This window comes from Anas acuta, chromosome 2 (genome assembly GCF_963932015.1).
Source record: "Anas acuta chromosome 2, bAnaAcu1.1, whole genome shotgun sequence".
Lineage (NCBI taxonomy): Eukaryota > Metazoa > Chordata > Aves > Anseriformes > Anatidae > Anas > Anas acuta.
The window spans coordinates 100140204-100158948 of record NC_088980.1 but is presented as its reverse complement, the minus strand read 5'-3'; the positions used below and the strand labels follow the sequence as shown (position 1 = coordinate 100158948).

The following is an 18745-nucleotide window of genomic DNA, read 5'->3' as shown; positions in this document are numbered from 1 at the left end:
TGTTTCTATGCTCTACACTTTTTGGATAAGATAAAAAATCATGAGAATGTAGGAAAATGTCACATTGACATATTTTATTTATCTTTCCTAGTAAGAAAGGAAACAACAAAGATATAGCTAAACACATGGCTGGATTAAAAGTTACCTATGGCTCTTAAATATATGATTCTAATTTCTGAATAAAAAGAAAACAAGATAATACATCCTTAGAAGGAATGACAGATTTGGAACACGAAATTAAAACCTACTACTACTACTAAAATCATGCTACTTTATATGTTTAGGTTTGCATGAAACTTAATATAACTTAATATAATGGTTAAAAATTACTTGAAGTACAGCTTTTAAGACTATTCTCAATGTATTATCGGCCTTTTCAGTGCTTTTACTTTGCAGGTCAGACCTCACAACCACCACACATTTTAATTGTTCAGTGCAAAAGCTTCTCAAAACAGAAAACAGTTAAAGTTGGCATCTTAGTCAAGTTTTGATAGCCAATGTCAACTTACTCCACTGAATGAACAGTAAAATCAAACATACAAAATTCATTCTGCTTGGTCATACTCTGAAAAGGATTTTATGGCCATTAACATGCCCTTGGGAATTCAGTCTGCAGTTTTATTGTCTCCAGTGTCACTGAGATGTACCTTTTATTCTGTTTTTAATTTAGTTTTTATTTCTCTCTTGGTCCCAGTATTGCTTTGATAGACTCGTCTTCAGAGAAACTGTGATTTTTTTGCACGAAGCAGTCAGTAACATGTTTTAGGCAAACTTTTCATGTTACAACAATTAAGACAAAGTTTTAGCAAGTCTGGTAACAGCATTCTTACTTCCAGTACTACTAGGACAATCTAGAAAATTGCTAACCACTTTGAAACCTTTCAACATAAGCAGAATTCTTCAGTGTATAAGTGCATATTCTGTTAAAGGTATTCTTAGTTAGTACTGTGCTCAACAGAAAAATACTATTTTGCTTTCCTACTTATAATACATGTATTAAATATTGTTTTAAAAAGCATTTTCCAAAACCATTTTAAAACTAAGCTTCAATATGCATTTCCAAAATCTGGAGAATATACTTTGCATGAAGTTACACCTGTTTAGCTACTAATTATGTCTCAATTTCAAGAGGGGATTTTGAAATGGGCAAATAATCAGGGTACAAAATAAAGTTGTGGGAGTTAGCTAAGTTTTGCCATTGGGTTTTTAATAGCTTTTCATGAATGATTTCCCATCTCCCTGACTGTGAGTGAACAAGCCATGACTATGTGAAATTCACAAGACCACCTGAGATCTTACATCCTCTTCCTACTAGTCTTCTGCCAGATGGCCCTATTCCATTTCCAATTAACTTCTACCAGTTAAGTAGGGCATCCGATAAATAAGAAATGTGTTAGTTCTTCATCAGCTCTAAGAAATATAAGTGAGACTTACAGAGGATCAAATATATAGACGTAGATTTGCAATTCAAAAATAAAATCCAAGCCTAAATAACATACTTGTTGGGTCTGGGAATTCTCTGCCTCAGCTGGATATGTGTCACCTGCTTATGCCTCAGGTGCAGGCAAAACCCTCCTTTCTAGCCACGGAAAAGCACAATGGCGTAGGTGTGCTTCTGGAGCACCCTGGCACTACCAGGAGCAGCAGAATACCCAGGGAATACCATGACTTTGTGCTGGGCCAGCACAGTTGTGGCTCACATGGTGCCTCAGACCAGTGTGTTGAACTTCAGTGAGCCTCTCACACATCCCTTTTCCCCCCTGCAGGTCACGGCCTGGGCTCTGCAAAGGTGTCCCGGGCACAGACATTTCCCAGCTACCCCTCAGAGCAGGGCGAAGAGCACCAGCAGTCCCTTTCGCTGGCCAGCAGCTACACCTTCAGCTACAGCTCGGGCCTCGTGCAATGACAGCCGGGGACAGCCGGCCAAGAGAGACAGTCAAGCCTGGAACCTGCCGCCAGGGCCAGGGAGCAGCGTGTGCCCTCCGCACCCACAACTTGCCATGAAAACTGAAGCCTACCAGCTCCAGCCTGACCACCGCATAGATGGGAACCTGGAGAGGCGGCTTCCCTGAAGCAGAGGCTAAGTCTTTATTTATTTTGCCGTTCCTTCTGTTAATATGTTTAGGAAGGAGGGGGAGGGGTGGGAGGGCGGGGGGGCAAGCATTCGTGTTGTAAGACAGTGGTTAAAACAAATGAAACTGTGTTGGTGTGAAGGTTTCTGCATGACCGGAGAAGGTCCTGTCACAGGGCTCTGTCACAATGATGCATTCAACATCGGGGTCTTCCTACCCATCTCCATCAGCAGGTTGGCCCATACTCACTGGTGACATGTTTAGGTCCCTGCTGCAGCCCACTAACTCCAGCTGGATTCACTGAAATGTTGCCAATGGAACAAGCAGCATAAGCACTGCAGGTGTTGCCTTCAGAGCCAAGCAGGGTTGCTAATTGCCATAGAGGGCCTGGTGTTTTTTTGAGTCAGACTCCAATAAATAGCAGCAAGTTAATGCTGTTTGTTGAGAACAGAATTTAATGTGTTAAGATAAGGTTATTGCCTAGTACATCTCTTAAATTCTTTAAATTCCTGGGGCACAAATTCAGCAATTATTAATATGCACATACCTCTCATGAATGCCCATAGGAGCTGCAAATGTTCATGTGAGCAGCAAAGTCTCATCCTTAGAACTACCAAGAAGCCTTCTAATTTGCAATTGATTTAAGTATCCATGCTTGCAAGAATAACTTTAAAAAGCTCTTCTTCAAAATAATAAGCATGGGCTGCATCCCTGGCTGGCAATCCCCTGTTCCATGATTGGACCAGATGTGTTCCAGAAGTTGAGCTCTGGTCTTTTTTTCTCTATGTTCAGCTTTCCTTTGAATTTTCTCTGTTTCCTTCTCAGCTTTCTGTTTTAGATGCACATCGTATCTTGTATGATCACATATCAAGCATCAGTTTACTTTGGAAAGGATGATGAGTACATCTCAATGGAAATTTCTGTCTTTGGAAGACATCTTTCAAAATTCAATTGTTATAGGTGTGTTTGTGATCAGTAACAAGGGAGTAAGTTGGAAGGTATACCAGTAGGTAGGGAACAAGTTTTACCTATCCTGAATATTTGGATTTTTGTAAGTGATATCAAGTATTTATGTACGTCTCATGATACCCTGAAATGTCTGAAAATGTGGGGAGAAAAACCTGCTCTTTTGCTATCATACAAGCAGGCCTTGCATTCTATTCCCAGGATGAAACTGATTGCCATGATTACTAGAGGAATTCTTCTCATTAGTTGTTTCTCAGGACAGGCTGGAAGCATATCAAGGAGGAGACACAGACTCTTTTCCAATTAAACAATCAGTTTTATGTACTACAATTTAACTGAAAAAGTGCTGTTGGATTGTTTTATATATACACATATCTATATATATGTATTAAAAAGTATGGAAGAAACTTCTGCTTTTAATTAAACGTTTACTAGTACATTATGTCCAGCTTTTCTCCAACCATTTTACAGGCTGAGAGACTTTGCAGACACAGCTTTCTAAACCTCAGTGAACAGCTGCTGAATAAAAAGGCTTTGTGATCCACTTGAATGAAACACTTCCACCCCACCACAATCAGCTTTATTTATTTTTCCTCTTTTTTTCCTGTCTCATTCACTACCTCTTCTCCTTCTCACAGTGCTACCATACTCAGGAATAGAATGACTTCCTGTGGAGAATATTTTGATGAGCTAAAATGAAAACCTGCTCTCCCATGCTGGGAGGGAGCTATACCTACAGTGCTCTCTGAGCTGAGCTGTACCCATCAAGGAAGTTTCATTCATGCTTTCATATAAAAAATAAAAACATGGTTGATATTTTGCTTTGAGAAAATTCCAGTCTGCAAATGTTATGTGCAAAATATGATAAAAATATATATAATGCTGGTGTAATTCTGTTAATCAAGGGACCTTTACCAAAGAGCTTTTTTTGAAGAGCTTACTAATTATTTTTATTTCTATGCAAATGAGATTCTTTCACTTGCCCTAATTATTTTTTCCTTAAAATTCCTTAGATTAAGTTTCCAGTATGTTCTGCAGTCATGTATTGCATGTCCATTTAACTGTTTCCCTCTGTGACTTGAATACTAGTCATTTAATGCTTTTATATTCTTCGTAGCCCCAAAACAGGCAAAAGGCAAAATAGGAGATTATCAGAACTGCTTTGAGGACACAGTGCCCATATAGTTTGAGAATCTTTTCAGAATCTAAATCCTAAAGTGAGTGCTTTAGCTGTGTTTAGACAGAAAGCATAAGATCTATATAGTGCACTCTTTCCATTATCTGGGGAAAGGCCACTGTCTGTCAAAGAAGGTTTCTGTCTTCTTCTGTAGTGCCTAAATATTAAAAAATAAAAATAAAAAATAAAAATAAAAATGGATTGGCCATTTAGAATTTTACTAAATATTTTGCTTTCATTATTTAATGCAACTATCTTCTCAATTCATACATTTATAAATACTTGTGAAATTGTATCTTGTAGCAACAGAAAATGAACTCCAGGGCAAAGCTCAAGAATGCTACCAACAAAAAGCAAAACTGAGCTATTGGGAACTTATGTCTTGCAGACAGTAAACACAAGCACACTGGAAGTTGAAGATAAGGATACATCTTCACAGTGTACTGCAACACAGTCATAGAAAACTGGGCACCAGAAGCACAAAGGTACTACATGTCCAGTGGAGTTTGCCATTTGTGCCACTCCAGAACAGCAGATAATACCGTTGTAAAATTTGTGCATTTGTGTAGCTTCCAAAAATGTTCTTCAGAAAAGCTCCATGAGAACCACACAGGCACTAGGCCAACCGTTTGCCAGAAAATTGTTTTCGTGGAGTTGCTTTGATTCCTGGTGTATGCCTCTCAGTAAACTAAGTAATTCCCCACTGAGACAACTTTGTACAGCTCCTAGTGGTTCTGCCAGAAAGAAAGCTCTCTTTTGGCAAACGTGGTAGAGCTGCCTGCCTAGAGACTACAAGGGGCTTTCAATAGGCCCAGGGGCTTCGCTGGTCCCTGTTCAAGTCTCGGCTACCTTCATGTGCAAGGCACACAGGTTATATGTTTATTCCTGACCCAAGAAGAGCTCTCTGATTTCAGCCAATGAGCTGGGAAGAGCAGGAGGGCAACAAAATGTCTTCAGTGGTAACCAGATGCAACTGGTGAAAAGGGAACTTAGCATTAGTACACCATAAAATTGTAAAATTGATGTAAGGCTATTGTTTTCATTTCAGTTCTGAGGAAGTGTGATGAATATATAGCTGTAATATGATCTAATTTTTTTAAAAAAACAACCCTTGATACAAATACATTCATTCCTTTAAAAAAAAAAAAAAAAAACATTATATATATATATAACACACACCATTGCTGATATAGTTACTAATAACTCTTAACTAACTGTTATAGATTGATGCATACTGGTACTTTCGATTCTGAAATCACTCTGTGCAGAAAAGGAGAAATTGAAGAACACCAGTAATAAATCATAATATGGTTCTAAGGTACTTGAGTAATCCCATTTTTTAGATGGCTACATTTTATTATTACTAGTTTGAATCATCAGTGAGTATGCTCCTTTGGAACAAATTTTCTTGCCTATGTAAAGGAAAAAGTAAGAAGAATATCTTATAACATGGAGTTTGCTGCCTTACTGTTCAGGCTCTACTTTGTTCAGGCTCTACTTTCTGTGGTAGGCTTTGACTCCAGCTGCTCACATGTATTTGGTTCATGCAAAATTCTTTTTTTTCCCCCCTTTTTTTTTCCCTAAAGCTAGCAAGTAAAGCTTAGAAATGTATTGACAAACCAAAGAAGTTTACTAGACAGCATCGATAGCTGCTCTCTTTTGTTTTGTCAAAAGTCTGGTTTGGGAATGTCAAAGGCATTTTTGGAAAATACTTCATTTCACAAATGAATAGAAATCCTGTTGGGGAGTAGCAAACACATTTCTAATCAAATCTTGTTCTAAACTAATAAGACTGTGCTGGAAGAGGAGTTGAAATTAAATATCTGAGGTCAAAAATCTTTTGACGTGCATTCTATAGCAATATTTTATAGCCGGCAAACAGCCTGCAATAATGTAAAGCTGGCATGCAGCCTGCAGGCACATACTTATTTAGGTGTTGCTTAGTGCAGGCAGACTGTGAAAACCCTCACCTGTTCATGGCAAACAGAAAAAAAAAGAGCACTAATCAGACCTCTATATTGCATTTATCAGAAAAGGCATGAACTTCATACTTGTTCAGCTTGATCTCTAGTGTAATAGGAAAAACTATGAAGAGTAGTGATTTTTTGATCTATTTGATTTCTAGGAACTGACAAAGATCAGCAGCCTGTAGCAAATAAAGCTCTACGCAGACTTAGCTCACCAGCCACATTTACTAGTTTTCAGTTGTTAACCTAGAAGCTGCAGGATGGTTTTCCATGACAGAATGTAAGTCTCGTGAATGTCTGTACTTTCTAGCGTGAAATGCAATGTTATTTTTTATTTCTAAAAAGAAAGGAGGAAAGTGTTCCATTTACTCTGTTGTTTGGGGTGGGTGTTGGTTTGTTTTTTGTTGCTTTGTTTTTGGTGGTGGTGGTGGTTTTTAGTGTTCAGTATCAGTGTATCCTTTTTATACTTTCTGCAAATAAATAAATGTGGCTTTTATCCACATACAGAGAAGCATGGACTGTGGAGAAAATGTGAAAAGGGACTTGGTTATAGGAACTGATCCAACAGCACTAGAAATTTTTCCATACATCATCCAAATATTTCTGACTCTTTCCAAATCAACTTGTTACACAACCTGTGTATATTAGAATCTTTTACTTTTCAACGCTGACAGCTGGTCAGGTCTATGTATTGTTAGCAGAAGTTAATGACTGTGCACACCACTGTAGTGATAAAACTTTAAAATTATGGGGTATAAAGGTTTGATATATTCATTCTTGAATTCATTCAAGTCTTCAACTCTATAAAGGATGCTGTGTTTGTTCTTGATATTCTAAATAAATGCTTTTCAATTTTGATTTTGGATAAAAAGGTGTGTTATACTGGAAACATGTACAGGCATATGGTGAAATAAAAGTCAAAGAATATTGACTAACCTGTTGTAGCAAGAAGTCTGTCTCTCTATTTCCAGACCCTTACAGGACAGTAAAAGGTGACAGGTGAACCTGCTGTGTATTCAGCAACTACTTAAATGGCACTGTGCTTAGAAACCTAAATATTAGAATACAGAGGTGAATGTGTTCTACTGAAATAAATGGAATTTCCACTTCACAAAGATGCATCTAGCATCTTTGCATGCATATGCAACTTAACAGGTTTTTATGTATAAGATTAAAAAAGATATGAAAGTGACTGAGGTTTAAGTACGTTTAATTACAATTAAAGTGTTTGAAAATGTCAATATTGTTAAGAATGATGCAAGTTATAATTGAGAAAAAAAATCTGTTTTAACTAAATGAAAGCTCAAAATCTAATACCCATCTCTTTAAAATGGAGTTAATCCCTTTAAATCTCACACTGAAAGTCCCATAGAATGGTTAAGATTTTTTTTTCCTTTGAGTACAAAAATCCTGATGAGGTTAAATAGATTTACCTCATGCTCTTCTTACAGTCCTGGGTTTGTCAAGAGAATGGATACATTTTACAGTAGACTTTTTTTGTTGTTGTAGTTTTTTTCTGTAACAGTGTTTGGCATGAGTGAAGTTAACCCTCATTTTTAATATAGGCTACACATGGTTTTCAATCTTTTTTTTTCACTGTATGATAGCAAGATGTAGAAAATAGCAAAAAATTAGTCATGGTAATTTGATACCAATAACAAAACTAAAGGCTGCAGTTAAGTATTTATTCTCATCAGAGCATCTACAGCTAAAACAGAATAAATGATATAAAATAAAGCTGTCCTTGTTGTTAATTATTGCATTTCCTGACTTTTCTTAGATGACAGGCTGTGATAGGAAATATTTATGTTCTAGAACTGCTGAAAGTTTTATTGATTTTAGATAGTTACAGGGAAGAACAAACAATGCGGAATAAATGTATTATGACTTCCTAGCAAAGTATGACATATGCTCACCTTTTCTTTCACTGTTTTCAGTCTTGATTTTCCTGCTTTGAAAAACACCATTATAGAGAGGAAAGTTTTTGAAACCTAATGAAAAGAAAAAGAATAGCATAAGAAATCAACAAAAATAATTTAAAGGAAAAATCTGTAATGTTTAAAAATATTAGGAAATATTTAGGAGACATTTTAGTGCATTGCAGTGGTTCGTGTTGAGTGCAGAATAACTTCCCAGAGCATTCAAATTCTGATTTTATCAGGAGCTGGCAACAATATTTTGTGTTTAGTGTAACTCACGGCTCTAAGCTGAGGTTTCAAGAGTGCTGGGCCCATTCTCCCTAACATGTCTGAAAGAACCAAGTACCAACCAAGCTAAAGTGCATTGTAATCGTCAAAATGCAATTATAATGCAATATAATCCTTGCAAAATAGTATCGTATATAATGCATCATAATTGTTATCACACAAATTTGTGAAACTTTCTGCATCCAAATATTGCTAAATATATAATTTATCGTATTTCAGAGCTGATCAAATTCTAGATAATAGGAGCAACATTTGCATTTATGATTCATAAAAATACATACATGGGTGCTTACACTTATGCTTCCAGTTATGATGTGATCTGACAAAGCTGCATGAGAAAGATCCACCTTTACTACAGTTGTTATGTAAATTATGGAAATTTAAAATTAGTTAATAAATGTCTGCTTCAGACAGTTTTATTTCTGATAAATATGTGATGTTAATAGAGAGTATTTGTAATAATGTGTAATGAAAACATATATTTTCCCTCTTCAAATACACAGATAGGCATCAACACAAATGGAAAAAAGATATTGCAAAAGAAAAAGGAAAAGTTGCTATGCATTTTTTGTCTATATCTTAGTATGATAAGCTATTGATCATTTAAATCATGTTATAAAACATACTGCTTAATATTACAAATGATTTATTTACTTTAACAGTCTAATTAAATAAACTGTTAAAAAAGGTGTTAAATTTCCTTCAGAATCACTGAGACTTTTTTTCTAAAACTAGAAAGTTATCTTTTTGAAAAAGCATAAGGTAAGAAGAAATAGATCAGCTAATACTAGTAATTTATATTAGTTATTTTATCTAATTCTACTGGCTAACAATGTGGATAAATGGAGGTAGTAAATAACATTCTTTAGAAAGTTGCCTTGAATAACTTGTTATTTCCTTTTGTATTTTCTAGCTTGACCATTATGTTATGAGAAGCTTATTATATATTTGTCCCATAGTCACCCAGATGCTCACCCGGTTCTCATCACTCTGTATGCATTTGAATGTAAACAGGGATTAGAAAACAGTAAAACAAGGTGTTACAAGACAAAGCAGAAAGGAGGATACTCTTGCTGGAAGAGTGCCCTACTAAGCCCTGCAGGCCCACTCCTAGCTCTTCTTAGCCCTTAAAACCTGAGCTGTTTCTGTACAGGAAGGAGCCCAGCTGCAAAGGGAAGGGTGGAAAGGGCACAAGGAAAATGGGGAGTATCTGAAGTTGTCTGCAGGAATTGAGCCAGGGTCTTCCGTTTCCTGACTGATTTGGTAGGTAGAAAACAGTATGAAACAACTGTGGTAGAAGAAACAGACAGGATTTCATAGGCCACTGAAAAGCCTAGTCCAGCACAGTGTTTTGAACACCACTGTGACACTCTAGCCTCAAGCTGGGATCCTTCATATTGCATGTCAAAGGGACAGTGGCTACCCTGATCCCACATGCAGTAGGATGACACATGGCATACCAATAGAGATGCATCTAGCCCAAGACAGTTCCACAGGAATGTGTGAATATTTGAAATGTCTTTTGAGTTGTCTTACTCCACTTTAAATAATGCAGTCAGAGAACTTGATGTATAGTTTCTACTCCTGGGGTCTACAGTCTAAAAGATTTTTTTTTTAGCACCTATCTTGTAGGCAGTATTTGGAACTAACTCTTAATGTCAGACTTACAAATCTGTTTAGGGGATTAACTTCTACTGAACATTTAGGCTTTAAAGGAAATAAGTCTTCTGCTTGTGCTGGGGAATATTCTCTGAGTCAGTGTCAGCAGGTGTAAATAAATGCCATGGATTTGAACTTTTACATAGCTCAATATCACAGAAGCTTTAGAGGAACATCCTTGAGTCCCAGATAGTTATAACACCCAGGGAAAAAAAAAAAAAAAAGATCAGTCCTCTGTTTCTTTGTTTGTTTGTTCTTCTTTTTGTCAGGTTTCTTATTTGAATTTTTCAAGAGTAAACTACCATCTACTTATGATCAAAATTAAACCTGTATAGCAGGCAGATGGTTTGGTTGTGCATCATAATTAAAACTAGTTGTTTCTGAGGGAGATTATAAAACTTTAGGTGCCTGATAGAAAATATAGAAATGTAAAATTCCATGGGAAAATACCTGGGAATTTTGGACAGGTTGCATCAGAAAGAGTTAAATGTTGGACCACCCTGCGTAAAGTGGGAGTTTGGAAAAGTCCAGGTTCTTCTATTCCTTGGTGAGTCGAGTCCTTGAAGCAGACTGTTTCCTCACAGGAACACTGTTTTACCCTAAGATGCACATTCAAGGAAGATGAAAAGATAAGCAGACTAGGCAGTGTCATGAACATATTACAGGGTCAGAGACACTCCTTAAGTTATAGGGACATATTTGAGACAAAAGAAAGATACAGTATCAGGAGGTAGCATGCAGTATGTTGCTGTTCTAGCTTTCACCTTCTTTCATAGTCAGTGGGTTTGGTGTTCTCCCTTGTGATCCAGATTCTGGTGACTATGCCTCCTACATTCAGAAATCCCAGCAAAGACAGATTTCAAATATTTTTTTCTCTGATACAAGTTTAAGCTCTTCGAAAACTTACTATTACTATTAATCTAAATGGTACTAAAAGTAACGAAAACAGAATTTTAACATGGGCTTAAATAGCTACCTTTTTTACACAGCATAAAACATGAACATAAAACATACATTTTTATTATTAGGGAGGAGAAGACTTGTTTTCCTTTTCTTAAAATTTCATAGGTTCATTTTCCTGTTACACAGAAATTAGTTATCCAGTGATTCAAGACTGAATTAATGAAAATGAAAACATACTTTATTATGTTTGTTGCCTTTGAGGAAAGTTTCTAAGGCTTTAAAACAACAAAAAAGACAACACTATCTTACAGTTCAAACAGTATTCTGACCTTGTTGTTGTCCATATTTGTGTTGTGTTATATTTGATTTTTTCTCCCTTTTAACTTGTTGAGCAAGCAGTAAAGAATGAAATAGCACGGTAACCATTCAAAATAAAATTTCCAAATTACAGTTGATTAAGTTTACACAAAAGGAACTAAAATTTTTCAAAAGAAAATGGGAAATCTATGGAAAATCCTGAAAAGAAACACAACAATAGTTTTTATTATTTTACACTGGAAAGCCAATTTACATAATCCAAACTGTGTCACAGCAAACATGCTTTTGCTAGGTCCCATTCTGTCAGACTCATAAAATATATAAGGAGCTTTAATATCACATTTCAAATGACACTTGGATTTTTTTTTTTTGTTGTTGCATAGTTTACTAAACTATTGAAGAGGTTTGAGTTGATTTCTTTCTTTTTGGTTTTTGTTTGTATCGGTCTCATGTTCAGCTGCTGTTCACTGATATTACAATGGTACAAAAATGAAGCTGTTGTTTTGGGTTTGTTTTTTGAAAGAAAAATAATGTATTGTTAATATGCTATGTGTGATTGATGTGATTTTCCCTGTGGACTATCTTGGTAAAAGTAATATGTCTATGGAATTTGAATTAAACCAGATTAAATACCTACAAAGATGTGAAGTAGAGATTTTTTTTTCTTTCTCAAATCTCAAAACTAGTTATTTTTAAAAAATGCATGCAGACAAGCTAAAAGCATCAGGGGAGGCAAGAAATAAGGACAGTAACAGAAATAATCAAAGCAATCTGGTATTATAGATACTTAACCTCCACCTCTCCCCTTTTTTTATCCTCAGTAAAATAGGGATGTATTTTGAATGTCTCTACAAGCAGTGAAACAATGCCACCTTCTTGGCTTATGTATAATTCTGTATTAGGATTCCAACTGAGATCTTCAATGTAATCAAATTCATTACATCATCATTTTGGCATTTTAGTATAAATGGAATCATCAAACAAACAACCCAATGCTACAGGGTTTTTCTTGTAATGCTGTGCACAACTTAGAATTATCTGATATGACATATGATAACTCAGGAAATAAATCAACTTATTAATAGTACAGTTCTGTGTCCTCATCAACTTCACATGCAAACATTTATATATCTGAAAACCTTCAATAAGTGAAAGCAAAAATATATACCTTGTAATGTGTATGTATTCTTGTTCAGGAGTACGCAAAACCAAAATGACATGTTTTCTAATGGTATTGTAATGACATGTAAAAGAATTTAAGTCTTCAATGCCAGGTTGAAGGACTCTTTGGTTTAAGTTTTTAGATTTTTAGCTGAAGCGTAGTATAACTATACAACACTATTATCACTCAAATAGTTCAGACAAGCCTTGTGTCCTCATTATTGTCCAAAGAACCTAGACTTGTATTTTCCTTTGTGTGTGAGGAAAGCTTTGATTTGCAGAGTTACACAAATGTGCTTGTCACTGTCAGGCTGTTGATGCTCCTTCTTAGCCAACCAAGTAGAACTGGTTTGTAGCAGACTAATAATGCCTTCCCCCAACCCCTTTCAGAAAATAATAATAATAATAATAATAATAATAATAACAAATAAAATAACAAATCACTTTTACTAATGCTACAAGAGAAAAGGGGGATCAGACAGGTGGGCCAGGAGGCATACAGTTTGTAGAACACAGACACATCTGATTATCACCCGTCATGGTAACACCTTCATCTATTGGGATTCCATCCTCAGTAATACAGCAGGTTTGTAAAACGGCATAAGATGCATAGATCTTAATTCTCAGGTCTGCCTTCTAGTGCTGTTTGTTTGAGGAGTTTTTGTTTGTTTGTTTGTCTGTTCAATTTCTGTGTGGTTTATTCTGTAGGTTTCAGCAGAATATATACATATGCGCATATAAAACCACACATGTATTGTTTTGTAAATGTTCCCAATCATGCCTTTTCTGCTTTGCATCATTTATTCATGTATCTTCCATAATCTCATTTATTTTTTGTGCAACTAAACCTTATAATAAATTATTATGAATTATAACTTGACAGTGACAGAGTCTTCATGTTTTGCTTTCTTCTGGGCATTAAAGAGAGGGAAAAAAAAAAAAGGTGTGTGTGTGCACATGCATGCGCGTGGGTGTGCGTGTGGACTAGGGGCTATATTTCTATTCCATCCCCAACTAGTGAGTGCTGAAATAATTGTGCTGCGTGCAAGAAGCCTTTAAAACCACACAGCTGTCAGATAGAACGCTTCTGTTCATACTTTTAAATCTAGGTTCAAGGATCCCTAATATATTTGCTTTTGCCAGCTGAATAGTACTATTTGCCCAGCAGTGTAATAACACATCCTTTGCAGAAAATAATGGATGTTTATTATTCCATAAAGCTCTCAATTTGATATTTGAAAGTCATGGATACAGAGAACATAGAGCATATTTTCATTTTCACCTTTTCACACAGACTTCTCAGACATTTATTTCTCAGACAAAATTAATGTTATATAAACATATGCACCTCTGTTCTGTATGTTATAGTTGTTCTAAAATTATTATAAGTACACTTACTGGGTAAAAAAATAATAAAAATAAATTTTAGAAATACAAAAAATCTTCACTTGTACTTATGAATCAAAAGATACATTGATGCTGCAGACTGTCATGTTACACAGACGCATCCAGGCTGGCTCAGGGACCAATGCTGTCCAGCCAGGGCAGCCTGCTATGGTGACTTGAATTTTCTGCAGCCCACCAGAGCAAAGCAAAGCAAATCCAACATGCAAATTTGTTGACTGAATTTGGTTATTTCATCCATAAGAAGTAAGCTAATGGTGTTTCCTCGGGTTTATGCAGTTGATGTAAATCTCCTCTGTCTGATTGGGTAATGATGATTCTTCTCTTCTTTCTGTGTTCTATGGGGAACAAAAATTACGTCTTTCATAACCATTAATGCTCTAGAAGAACAGAAAAAAGAAAAAAAAAAAGTAGAAGAAATTTTCTGAAAAAGATATGAAAAGATATGACTGAAAAAAAATGACACATTTATTTTACACTGATTTATTATTGGAAAATATTCAGCCATCAATCTCTCTCTTTTTTTTTTTTTTTTTTTTTTTTTGGTGGGGGGGGTCTCTTGTTTCCTAGAGATAAATTTTAGATTCAAGGAAATTTCACGGCTATTCCACATCAGATGCCTGGTAAAGTATCAGTATCAACGGAATGCCTCCTTTTCATGTACACACTTCACGTACTGAAATAGTTACCTTTGTCAGTCTTAAAACATAAATTCTCTACAGGTATGGACCATGCTAAGAATTACTCATGTAATTAATGTGATGGTGCCTTGATTAATTGTCATTGTTTCGGAAGATGCTTTCTGAAGAAAATTAGTAGTCCCTAAGCTAAGGTTACCCTAGGAAGAGCTTCATTCTGATGTGAACAGTAACCAAAGGGGCAGAATGAGGTAAATTGAAATGTTAGGAGGTCAAAGGGCCTTGTGAGTCCCTGTCTACAGTGGACATGTATGCAGTCATACAGCAGTGCTGTCTGAGGGAAATAGATGGAAAGCTAGAGTCACACCACTGTGAGGAAAGGGCCATTTCCCTAAGAATATTACTACCTCATACCATGACTGAGGGTATGAAGATACAAGGCAGAAGCAGAAGAATTGGATCCTGCCTTACCACTTGTAAATTTCAGGCCTTGAATAAGATCACTAAGAGGAAAAGAGTAACTGAGCTTCAAGAAATTGATTGTTAAAGTCGAAAAAGAAAGGAGAAACACTCAAACAGTTGTCCCAACAAATTACAATGAAGTTGAATAGGTAAAGACAAATGCTATGACAGGATTCAATTTTTTGCTTGCATTTTACAAGTAGTTACTTGAGGGGAAAAAAAAAAAAAAAAAAGATACTGCCAATACACAAATAGTATAAAAGATAGCAAAACCAAAAGAGCTACATGAAACACATCTCAATATAATTAGATGCATTTAAAAAAAATGCATTAAGCATTTAAAAAAAAAAAAAAAAGATAATTAAGGGATATATCCCTTATTTAAAAGTTATGTCAAGCATCAGATACTGAAGAGATGTTAAGAAATATACAAAATACATTATGAGTAAACTCCAGATGATCTTACCTTGGTCTGAGTAGAGTACAAAGGGTTTTGTAAGGCCTCTTTTATTCTCTTTCTCTTCTTTCTGATGGCACACATTCCATTAGAAACATAATGGAAACAAACTGCACCATGAATGATAGTATAGACCAAACTATCTAATTTCTGCATACAAGAGATAACAGTGGTATAGCTTACTTGTCCACCGAAACCAATAAAATCCAAGTAGCCTTTTCTCTGAACTGCAGACCACAACATGCATGAGACTAGCACTGTTTTGTAAAGGCCTGGACACTGATAAAAAGACGTTCTTATTCAGTAATAACTTGCCAACAAATTCCAGAAACTTTATATATTGTAATGGGAGAAGAAATATATGTATTTTTTTTTCTGCTCAGTATTTCTTTCCATTGGAAGCAGAGATTCTGGATCAGACAACTACGATATATTTGGTAGAGAGTAGATATAAAATGCTAGAAGATGTAGAAACATCAAGATGTCATATGTTGTTTATGCATAAAAAATGAACAGCCTATGCCTAAGCCTGCCTATGTTATTCTTGACAAATCACCTTCGGCATGATGTTTCAATTAGTATCAATGTAAGCATTTAGCTGACTAAGGAACTTCAGTAAGCTGTAGTTTTTTGTTTGGTTGTTTGGTTGTTTGGTTGTTTTTTTATGTTGTTTTATTATTTTTTAGTGTGAAAAAAAAAAAAAGAAATGAAAATGTCACCTCTTTCATAGGTTGAAGAATTGATTAGTTATTTTTTTTTTTTTCAGATTTTTCTAGCTTTCTTTTCTTTTCTTTTCTTTTCTTTTCTTTTCTTTTCTTTTCTTTTCTTTTCTTTTCTTTTCTTTTCTTTTCTTTTTTTTTTTTTTTCAATATCCTCTGAAGAGGATAGCAGGAGATGAGCTGTTAACACCTTCATACATTCATGCCACTGTATCAAGCAAATTGATTTGTTACTCACTTTTTGTCATAAGCAGTGGCAATGCACATAATCAGTAGGAAAACTAACAGTAAAACAGCAGCTGATATTCCTCCAGCTATGCAGATAATAAACCGTTTGTGATCCCAAGTTGCTAAAATAGAATTGTAATAAATATTATTAGTATTTTTTATAAATCATTATGAAGTTGCCATAACAGAATAAATTGAAAATCAACAATTATGTAGACACATGGAATCTCAAGATCAATATTCAGAATTCACGAGCATTTCATCATTTCTAAAATGACATAATGACATTGTTATTCTGAGCTAACTCTAACAGAAGTTGTGACTGGAATGACCAAAAGTGAATGAACACAGCACAGCAGTATGAAAAAAACAAAAAGTTTAACCACAGAACTTCAACAGCTTTTTGCAGCCTACCACAGTGTACAACTTCCTTCCTTTCTGCAGCATCTCTACACTAGATGTCTTCAGACTTGAGAGTAATAGCACAGAAAGCAAACAATCACAAATAGCATGTAATAAGCACTACAGTATATAGTGGATTTGTGGCTAGCAGTAGCAGCTTCTACAGCACAAATCTTAGCCAGATAGTCTTGCCAACTTCTAGCAATCTCAAATGACCCTATGTGATAGAGTCTTGATGAGGTAAGCATCAAAAGTGACTCTGTTCAGTTACCTACAGAAAAATAAATATTTCCTGTATATTCTTCAGTTTTTCAACATGTAGGAATAAAACAAAAAAAAAAACACTGATTACAGAAAAGTCTTATCCTAATATTTTTTTTCACTGGAAAGATCAAAGAAAGAAAATTATCTTAGAAATTACATGCTGAAGGTATGTCACACAGTACGGAAGGCTGACTGGTAACAAACTGAACTTTTGTACTGTGCTTTTGTATTGTTGTATGTTGTATAATGTGGTTACACATAAAGTCACTTTACTCCCAACACGTGTTCAGTTGCTACACCCTTGAAATGACAGGCTGCTTGAGCGGGTCCAAAGAAGGGCGACGAAGCTGGTGAGGGGCCTGGAGAGCAAGTCCTACGAGGAGCGGCTGAAGGAGCTGGGCTTGTTCAGCCTAGAGAAGAGGAGGCTCAGGGGTGACCTTATTGCTCTGTATAAGTACATTAAAGGAGGCTGTAGTGAGGTGGGGGTTGGCCTGTTCTCCCACATGCCTGGTGACAGGACGAGGGGGAATGGGCTAAAGTTACGCCAGGGGAGTTTTAGGTTAGATGTTAGGAAGAGCTTCTTTACTGAAAGGGTTGTGAGGCATTGGAACGGGCTGCCCAGGGAGGTGGTGGAGTCACCATCCCTGGAAGTCTTCAAAAGACGTTTAGATGTAGAGCTTAGGGATATGGTTTAGTGGGGACTGTTAGTTTTAGGTCAGAGGTTGGACTCGATGATCTTGAGGTCTCTTCCAACCTAGAAAATTCTGTGATTCTGTGATTCTGTGGATGTGTCCAACTTTGAAAAAAATATATTATGCATTTTTTCTAAATGTTTGGCTACCCACCACAGAAAACCTTCACCTGTGCCAGTGACTATTTACAGAAATAGGGAGAAAACCCTCTCTAAGTAACACAGAAATTTTAAAAGTTTAGCTATTTTGTTAAAAATTCTGTATTTAATTATCATCTAGGGTGGGTGAATTTAAATAGTTCTGGACTTCAGCAGCATCCCATCCAGCTGTCTAAGCATTCCAGACCTTATTTTTCTTTTCATGACATTTCACCTTCAGTTTAATCAGGTCAAGATAATGATCTCTGAGTGAATGAGTTTGAGAGCTGGGATTATCAGCTATCAGTTAAATTTGGATGAGAAAAATCATTAAATTTTTTTAGAAGTAATAAAAACTCAAAGTCCTTTTGCCTTTTCTCATCTGAAGTGCGTAAAGCTTTCCTGAGGCTTGTTTTGTTTTATTTTGTTTCATTTTTTGTTTGTTTAACTGTACAAAACCTGTTGTAATTACTTTCTTTAACATAACATTCAAGATTTTGCAGAAATATGCCAGATGCTTTTTATGTGTCTCTTTAGTTCTCATGTTCTCATCAAAGGTGATATGCTGAAAGGAGTACAATTTCTATTAAGTATTAGAACAATATCCCACCCCCAGCTGCCACACCTAGTTTTGTAGCCTTGGCATTTGCTCTCCAGGGCTGAAACCTTTCTGAGTGAAGGTTTTCAACCTTCAATGCCCTGACTTTGGTTTTGAGGAGGAAGCATTGACAGGGCAGACACAGTTACTTGTACCAACAAGAGATTTGAACTGCACTGGAGATCTTCATGTAGCTTGTCACATTCCTTGCTGGTCTGGCATGTAAGCCATGCTAACTAAACATCACTGAGATAATTTTGCCCACAAGTGAAAGGCGTTCATGCTTGGAGGAAAGGGCTTCACTGAGAGACCCA

General features: G+C 35.9%; 2 protein-coding genes across 4 annotated transcripts in view; one reads left to right on the top strand and one right to left on the bottom strand.

The window, feature by feature from the left end:
* Positions 1 to 13310, top strand: part of DOK6 (docking protein 6) — a 252646-nt gene extending 239336 nt beyond the window's left edge. Inside the window, exon 8 of the mRNA XM_068671385.1 lies at positions 1767 to 13310. Within this exon, the coding sequence (XP_068527486.1) occupies positions 1767 to 1906 (140 nt within the window). The 3' untranslated portion in view covers positions 1907 to 13310. The remainder of the gene's footprint in view (positions 1 to 1766) is intronic.
* Positions 13311 to 13613: 303 nt separating this feature from the next.
* CD226 (CD226 molecule) overlaps positions 13614 to 18745 on the bottom strand; it is a 31147-nt gene continuing 26015 nt past the window's right edge. For 2 of the 3 annotated variants that reach the window (XM_068671388.1, XM_068671386.1), the window contains exons 5-7: positions 16349 to 16460; positions 15401 to 15461; positions 13614 to 14172 (exon numbers count right to left, since the gene is read on the bottom strand). In XM_068671388.1, coding sequence (XP_068527489.1) covers positions 14086 to 14172; positions 15401 to 15461; positions 16349 to 16460 — 260 coding nt within the window. In that variant the 3' untranslated portion in view covers positions 13614 to 14085. Of the gene's footprint in view, positions 14215 to 15400; positions 15462 to 16348; positions 16461 to 18745 lie in introns of all 3 variants that reach the window. The other variant, XM_068671387.1, reaches the window with a different exon arrangement.